This window comes from Cenococcum geophilum (assembly GCF_001692895.1).
Source record: "Cenococcum geophilum 1.58 unplaced genomic scaffold K441scaffold_4, whole genome shotgun sequence".
Classification (NCBI taxonomy): domain Eukaryota; kingdom Fungi; phylum Ascomycota; class Dothideomycetes; order Gloniales; family Gloniaceae; genus Cenococcum; species Cenococcum geophilum.
The window spans coordinates 1442049-1450715 of NW_027137562.1; the positions used below are offsets into that span (position 1 = coordinate 1442049).

Sequence of the window (8667 nt, forward strand, 5' to 3'; positions counted from 1 at the left end):
TCTCTAAGGCAGTATCTAATATACTTCTACCCTACTGACCGTACGACTATAAGATTAAGATTAAACCAGACAAGGAAAACGTCCTCAGCTATACCCCCCTTTATAAATAATCTATTGCCGAATTATAGGCCACTAAGTAGTATATTATAGATAACCTAGTAAAGGGGTTTATTGAGCCTAGTTAGGCCCTATTTGCCTCCCCTATTCTCTTTATAAAAAAGCTAAACGGAGGACTTTATTTCTGCATTAACTACTATAAGCTTAACAATATAACCCGCAAAGACCGTTATCCGCTGCCCTTACTAGATAAGACGCTGGCCCAAATAAATAGAGCTAAGGTATTTACAAAGCTCGATATCCACTAGGCCTTCTACCAAATTAGGATAAACCCTAAATTTATAAACCTTACTATATTTCGGACTTAATACAAATCGTATAAATATAAAGTACTCCCCTTTAAACTAATTAATGGACCTACTATGTACCAACAATATATAAACGATGTACTCTTTAACTACCTCGACGACTTCTATACAGCCTACCTAGATAATATTATAATTTACTCTAAAAACGAGTTAGAATACGAGGAGCACGTCTATAAGGTCCTATAACGGCTCTATAATACTAGCCTCTAGGCCAATATTAAGAAGTTAGAGTTTAGTATAAAGCGAATAAAGTACCTAGGGTTTATTATTAGTATAGACGGAATCGAGGCAGACCTAGAAAAGACGGCCGTAATTAATTAATGGGAACCACTATAGACCGTAAAAGGGATATAGTTATTCCTAGGCTTCTGTAACTTCTACTAACGCTTTATTAAGAACTATAGTAGAATTACTCGGCCCCTTAGCCGCCTTATAATAAAGGACCAGCCCTTCTACTTTAACACCGTATATAGGTAGGCTTTTAATAAACTTAAGAAACGGCTAGTCTCCGCTCCTTTACTCGCCTACTTTAACTTAGAACGGCCCTTAATGCTAGAAACGGATGCCTTAAATAGTGTTATTGCTGGCGTTTATTCCCAGAAGCAGACGGATAGGGAATAGCACCCTATTACTTACTACTTAAAGACTATAGTAGATGCTAAGCTAAACTACCCAATTTATAATAAAGAAATGTTGGCTATTATCTATAGCTTTTAGCACTGGCGAGTATAGCTAGAAGGGACCCCTAAACCTATCTAAGTGGTTTTAGATTATAAAGCCTTAGAATATTTTATAATAATAAAAGCCCTTACGGCCCGGCAGGCGCGCTGGGTAGATGTTCTATCTTAGTTTAACTTCCTAATTATGTACAGGCTAGGCGCCACTAACCGTGCGGACGCTCTTATAAGGCGCGAATAAGACCTAGATAACTAGATAGCCGTAAAGGTCTTATTACAGACCTAGACGCTACTATAACCAGAGTACCTTAACCCTTAGATACGGGAAGAACTAAATACTAAATCTTTGAGCGCTGAGATATGTCCCATTAACCCTATGGAATTCGACCTTATTAATAAACTACTGTAAGCAAACTATATAAACCCTTCTCTATAGGAGTACCGTGAAAAGGCAAAGGATGTTACTAGCCTATGGTCCCTTAAAAATGGACTACTTAAGCACTAGGAACGGCTAGTAGTAGTAAAAGAAAAGAACTTACGAACCCGGCTTATTACCGAAGTATATACCTAGGTCTCTACGGCCCACCCTAAAAAAAATAAGACCCGTAAGATTATTGGTGACCGTTACTACTAGCCCGGAATGGTTACGGATATTAACCGTTATGTAAGGAACTGCAACGACTGCTATAGGTCTATAATTCCACAAGATAAGACCCTAGGACTATTAAAGCCACTCTTAATACTAGAGCGCCCCTAGCAGTATATCTCTATAGACTTTTATAAACTACTAATAGACCGTGACGGGTACGATATAGTTATGATCTTAGTTAACCGTTTTGGCAAACGCCCTTTCTTAATCCTCTGTTACAAGAATATCGATGCTAAAGAGGTGGCTTAACTATATATCTATTATATCTACCGAATTTACGAACTACTAGATACTATTATATTGGACCGCGGACCGTAGTTTATATCGGCTTTCTAGAACGAGTTTACCCGGATCCTAAGAATTAGGCTAAAGCTTTCTACGGCGTACTACCCCTAGATAGATAGTTAGACGAAGATTATAAATTAATACTTAGACCAGAGACTCCGGCCCTTTATTAACTACTTTTAAGATAATTAGGGCGAACTGCTACCTCTAATGGACTACGCCCAGGCGACCCTACCTATAACTCTATGGGATTTGCACCTATCTAACTAGAAATGGGGTATCTACCCTAAATAAGCTTTAACTGGGATAGGCCAGAAGGACTATAGACCGTACGCGAGAAACTGTTTTATAAGAAAGCCTAGTAGTATACCAAGCGCTTAGAGGAAGCCTAGACGGTAGCCTATATAAACCTAAAAAAGGCCTAGAAATTAATAAAACAGCAGGCAAACAAGCATAGGCGCGAGCCCGACTTTACTATAGGTAATATGGTTTGGGTTATAACAAAGAACTAGAAGACGGAACGGCCTAGCTATAAGCTTAATTATTAGATAGCAGGACTGTATAAGGTCCTTAAGAAAATAGGCAACTTATATAAAGTAGAGCTCCTAGATTTAATTAAGGTTTACCCTATCTTCTCGCCAGATAAGCTACGGAAGGCCGCGAACGACCTATTACCTAGACAAAAGAACGAACCCCCCCTACCGATTTAAGTTAGTGGCAATAACAAATAGGAAATTAAAGAGATACTAGCCTGTAAGCTAGTAAGGAAAACGCTAAAGTACCGCGTTAGTTAGAAAGGCTATAACCCAGATCCTACCTAGTACCCTATATGGAACTTTATTAGCAGTCCCTATAAGCTTTAAGAATTCTATAGCCGTTACCCTAATAAACTAGGACCGCCAAAGTACCTAGACGAATGGATGGAATGCTAGTATAATAAAGATGATAAGCTACCGAAAGAGCATAAAGATAAAAACGCCCTATAGGCATAATACGGATATACAAAGCCTAAGGGCAGGCTTTTGCGGAGGGGGGGGTAATGTTACAGCACTGGCAGAAAGCGGCAGCTATGGTAGACGTTATAGTAGACGCAGGGCTCACGTGACTAGGGATCGTATATAACTCCTCGCGTTGCTGCTTGTCCTTTTCTTTCCCTTTCTTTAGCTTTAGATTCTCGTTTATAGACAATCCAATTGTATAGGCTTGCACGTCCCTCATACCGTGCTCATGTCTCGATTGACTGAGTCGCTAACACAGCCCGATTATGCTGTAGGATTTAGGCAAGAAGTATTTACAGATAATCAGCTTAGTAAGCTTCAGCCCTTTATTAGCAAGCTTATGGATAACTCCTTCTTTATAGCCACATACTATTAGTACTTCCCGTTCTTAACGTGCGAAGTTAAGTATAGTGCCGCGGCACTTAATATTACGGACTGGTAAAATGCCCATAGCATAACTCTTGCAGTAAGAGGTATTGTTAAGCTCTTCCAACTTATAAAGCACAAAAAAGAGCTTTATTAAGAAATTCTCGCCTTCTTAATCTCATATAATTACCAGACCGTGAGAATCTACGGCCACTACCCCGTAATTAATGGGCCTAAGACTACCTTCTACCGCCACCCGATCTGCACGTTCAACTTTACAAAATTAAATAGAAAAGAAAAATAGACGGCGTATAAATTTACTAAGAATGTCTACAATATATAGATGCTAACTCACTTTAAAAAACTCTGCTCAGTTATTAATAAGTTGCCCCCTAATTTGGATTTTAAGGTTTCGCAGCAATTAGAGCTATAGTTTCTAGAGGGTTCCGGACTTTTATAGAAGTTAGAAAGTTATTATCTCTTAAAATATAATGCTAATTCTGCATCTCTACTTGGGGAATATAATAGTTAGTTAAATCTACAAGACAATACTCTAGATACTTCTATAACTAAAGGAACTAAGCGGGCCACATTTAAAAGGCTAAAGAAAAGGCGTGCTACGGAAGAGCGGCGCTAAGGAATAAGCTTAAGGACGGCTACAGGACTAGTCAAACCGTCCTAGATGTATCTAAGGACCCGCAACAAGGCGTACTTAAGGTCGTCGGTGCCCTCTCTTCCTCGTCTTTATTGGTTCGGAGCGGCGCAGCGTTATACTTTAATAACCAGGCTCAGAGCATACTAACCCTAGTCGACAGTAAAACCCGGTAGGGGAAGGGTCCCTAAAAAACAGTAGCGTTAAGCGTACATAGGCCAGGTGCTCCCGGTAAACGCACAGTCAGAGGTGAAAGTTAAAAGCACCCGAGGATAGAGGCAAAAGGCCTCTAAGCGAGCTAGACACTACACGGAATAAGGATATTTTAGGGGGTTCTTAGGCGCTTTCTTCTTTAAGCACTCTTGCTAGAAGAGAGGTTACCAAATGGCGTAATACTGTGAGGGAGGGGATAGTGCCATCACAGCGGCGGAGGACTGTGGAGGTGGACTACTGGATCTGTAGACACTGTAACTTACTAGAATTTGGACGACTTCTGTGCTGTCAGTGAGACTTAAAGTGAGGGCACGACCCAAAAAGTGTGGGTAACTCCCTAACGCCGTAGTGGTACGCTTTGTGTACCCCCGATAATGAAGTAGGAACAGACGAGTCAGATCGAGACCCTGATGGGAAAAGACTGTAGCGTTTATAGTTTCCAGAATCTGACGGATAGTCAAAGGCATCGTTTCCAGAAGTTGATGCTCAGTCAAGAGCTTGGTTTCTAAAAGCTATCGCTCGAACAAGCTTCTGCGGCGCTGCTGGTGGATTTAGGCAGCAACTGACATGGGGATCGAATCAAAGCGTTGGAGTCCCGCGAAACCAGCTTCCGCCTAGGCGCAGCTATTAGAAGTTTTCCTTTGCTTCTCAACCAGGATCCTTTTTTCCACTTAACTAAATTCGGTTAAGTGCCAGGTGTCTAATTATGGTACCTGGACCGGCCTTGCTATCGGCAACGTGTCCTTTTTAAGAGCTCTTAAATATGTCTGAGAATGGGTATCTTGATTACACTCGTAACCTTTCGTCCTCGGCCGTATAGCGCTAAGCCTTTGCTGCCTCGTAGCACGGCGTGATTCGCTTTGTCCCCAGAATATAATCTTATCCCTCCCTATTTCAACTACGGCTCGCGTTGGGACCCAACGGTGGGGCCTCGTGTCAGGACTTCGACAAGAGCAGAAATGTGGCGGTGCGGCGGTGCTTCAGTTCGAGTTACATTTTCTCACTTCTTTATCCGCCAAAAAACGGTGGATCACGTGTGTATGTATGTATATTCTATTATAGCCATGCACTATCTAGGGTATGGGCCGTTACGGAGCGCTAAAACGCCTCTCAACAAGGGTGTGGCCGGTGCGGGTCGGCCATCCTCCCTACTAGTGCAGGGAGGTTGCCACGCGAGCAACGTAAAAGCTAACCAAGTCCCCTCATCAGCTGTCCTTGGACAACAGCGACAGTGCGCAACGACCAGGCGAAGAGTGCTTTGTAACGGGTGTCTCGGTTGTACAAGTATTTTGAGCGAATAGATGACTTGGTTGATGAAGCTGTTCCGACTTCAGTCGCTGAGATTCCCACTAACAAACACAACAAGCACTGCAGCATAAGCCGCAGATGCCCCAAAGATCTCAGCGCGGCGCGCATTAGTGAGCAAGCCTACACACAGTGCGAACGCAACTGTATAAGAAGCAATGAGACAGAGTCGTTTCTTTTCGTTGACGACGTAGTAGAGATTTATAATGGCTCCAAAGAGGAATAGGGCAGCTAGGATGATGTTGAGTGTCCCGACAACGACCGTGATGCGATGCGCGGAGATATATGCAAGGGAGCCGTTTTGATTCTTCCTTTTTGTCATGAATAAGATTGAGCAGCGCTTGCGTAGCAATGCGGACAGTCGGTCTTCCTCTGCTGGACGGACGAGAGCGACGAGATCGTCTCGATCGTCGTATGTTATGCTGCTATTCCCTAGGAGTGTTGGGAAAGATCCTTTTCGGTTATTCGTATTCCAGAAATGGTTGTAGAAAGCCTCATGCACCTGCTTCGAAGGCCTCCGCATAGAAAGGAACGCAGAGTCGAGCAGCACCGCTTCCTTATACTCCTTAATTTTCGCTCTGATTTCTTCCACTAACTTCATTTTCTTCTGCTCCCTTGGAAAGTTCGCGTCTCGAGCTCGAGCTTGAAACGTCTTCCAGTCCCGCCTGCTACTCTTTTCGTCCCATGAAGCCTGGAGATCTTCTCGGTCATATTCATCTTGAAGGGCCTCAAGCTCTGCGAGCTCACTTTGCAGATACAGAATATTGCGGGCTGATAAGCGGTCGAAGCGCTTGAAGATGAAGGTGCTGTGATCGTAGTCGCTTGCGATGAACTCTGCTAAGGATGGATACCCTTTGACGAACGTTACTGGTATTGTGTCTTTCTCAACGTCTTGATTCATTGTTCGTAATGGTGATGTTGAGTCTTGGGCAAGAAAAGGTCCAGAGGGGCTGTGCGGGGCTTTAGGCAACGATGACTTGGCAGAGGCTGAGAAACACTTCAGCTCCTCAGCAAATTCAACCGTAACTATCATTAATACATCCGGACTCGGTCGTAAATCTATCATTTGATGGCTGTCGCAATAGCTTACCTTATCAATCGTCGCCACTAGATTCGCTAGTTCACGCCTTTCCGCTGCTAATCACAACCGTACCACCAAAATGGACATTTCGAGACCTTGGGGCCAGTTCTTATCAGACCAACCCATGAGCATCTATGATCTTAGACCAGCAACATTTCAGGTAAAACCTGATTTTCGAAGTATGTCTTACGGTTACAACTCATCAATCAAGAGGACCTCGACATGCTGGATCTGTTTTCGATTTTGAGGCGCTTACCAATTTTAGGTGAAACGTTCGTGTACGAATCTCCCCTGAAGCCGTACGGTGCACCACTATTTTCAGATATGTCAAAACCCCTTTCTGGGGGCACAGATCAGCACCATGCATGGAGAAGAAGCGCAACACTACCCATGTCCATTGGGACAGTACCTGTCATCGCGATTCCTGACACTGGTTCCGATGAGAATGCGATTTCATACACTTTTGCAAAGGAAATCGGCCTGCACGTCGAAACTAATACGAAATCGCCAGTCTCATTTCAACTTGCGAATGGCCGCTCTATTGAAAGCAGTGGCATCGCCTCAACATCTTGCTCCTTTAGCAAAGACTTGAACAATCAGTCTGGAATCTCAATCCTCTTCAATGTTTTCCCTAAGCTTGCCGTTCCTGTTATTATCGGAAGGGTATTTCTGCAAACTACAGAGACACTTACGAAATTTAAAGACCGGCTGGACATATCCACCTGTCGCTCACGCTTAGTTCTACCCCGAATATTACATCTGAATCATCCCCAGCAGCGTTTACGCTGCTATCTGAATGTCAACCTCGCCTATGCCAACGCCGACACAGGCGCCGAAATGAACCTGGCTTCACCTGAGTTTGCGGTCCAGCGCGGTTTCCAGATCAAAAAACCGGATCCAGAACATCAGGAAGTTCTCCTTGCAGACGGCAGCCGTGCTCCCATATCTGGAAAATTTACCGCACGCTTCAACACCTTTGACCGGCCCTCCCGAGACGTTCTCCGACCACGAGCACACGAGAAAACCTTCTACATTCTTGAAGGCTTGACAACGGACGTGCTTGTCGGTGAAGACCTCCTCTTCGAGATATCCGCATTCTCAGATCAGCAAAACTCCTTTGTGGATCTCGACTCCATGGGAATATTTTCGGATTTAAACGTCGTGGTCTGGCTCTCAAAACTCGAAAAGCGCCTTCTCCGCATACCGAATAGTCAACCTTTAACCAGCACTGCATCAGTAAGCGTGACCCCTGGTCTCGCAGCCGGAGACGTTTCGGCAGCTCTCGAAGTCAATTTCCAACTAGAGCTCGACGATGATGACGCTCGCGAGCAACACGTTCGTCAAAGCGCAGATCGGGAAATTGTCCGTCTTTCTGAGCCCGAGAAATCGAGGAAGAAAGCTGAGGAAGATAAACGGCGTCAGGCATATGATGGCAATCGTGCTAAACGCGTACGAGAACATAATATTCGCATGACTGCGATGGCACAGCAGAATAGAGCTGTCCCGAATATCTCCGGGGCAAATCCTTGATATACCGTCATTGAAGATCTCTGCGGCGCCCCAGAATATACTCCACGGCACTTTGATCCGCCCCAGACTCCAAAACTGGAGCAAGAAATGACGCAACCATGTTGATAGGGTTAAGAGTGCATTCTCCACCCACAGTATTAGGGGAAGGGCGAAGCAGCAGAGAAGATGAACCGGTGAGCGCTAGAGAGAAGAGAGTAAGTGTTGGAAAAAGGGCACCCCGACACGCTGACTAGCGTCTATTGCCTTGCGTACTTGCTATCCCTAAACCCGCTGATTTGGGCCCTACGTTATTGATAAGAATTTAGCCAATAAGGAGCCCTAGATTGACGAACTTTTGGTGTTCCATGCACACGGACCATTATCTTATCGATAAGGCAGGACGCCAGCGGGTTAAGGGATACTAGCAAAAGCGCTATAAAGACGCTTTACCACTCTACCAGAGGGTATATGCTGGTTATTAAAAACTTGGACTGGATCATCTGACTA

General features: G+C 44.2%; 2 protein-coding genes across 2 annotated transcripts; one reads left to right on the forward strand and one right to left on the reverse strand.

Moving 5' to 3' along the window:
- Positions 1-5297: 5297 nt before the first annotated feature.
- Positions 5298-6477, reverse strand: K441DRAFT_652670 (uncharacterized protein). Its single transcript, XM_067647399.1, has one exon. The coding sequence runs from the start codon at positions 6469-6471 to the stop codon at positions 5596-5598; it is 876 nt and encodes a 291-aa protein (XP_067508767.1). The 5' UTR covers positions 6472-6477; the 3' UTR covers positions 5298-5595.
- Positions 6478-6730: 253 nt separating this feature from the next.
- Positions 6731-8181, forward strand: K441DRAFT_673601 (uncharacterized protein; the record flags this gene model as incomplete). The annotated part of the gene is made up of 2 exons (XM_067650666.1): positions 6731-6830; positions 6917-8181. The coding sequence occupies 2 exons, from the start codon at positions 6731-6733 to the stop codon at positions 8179-8181; spliced, it is 1365 nt and encodes a 454-aa protein (XP_067508768.1).
- Positions 8182-8667: the final 486 nt, after the last annotated feature.

Bases quoted from the DNA above. Each gene is read 5' to 3' on its own strand.
- K441DRAFT_652670 (XM_067647399.1), bottom strand. From the start codon at position 6,471: ATGAATCAAGACGTTGAGAAAGACACAATACCAGTAACGTTCGTCAAA.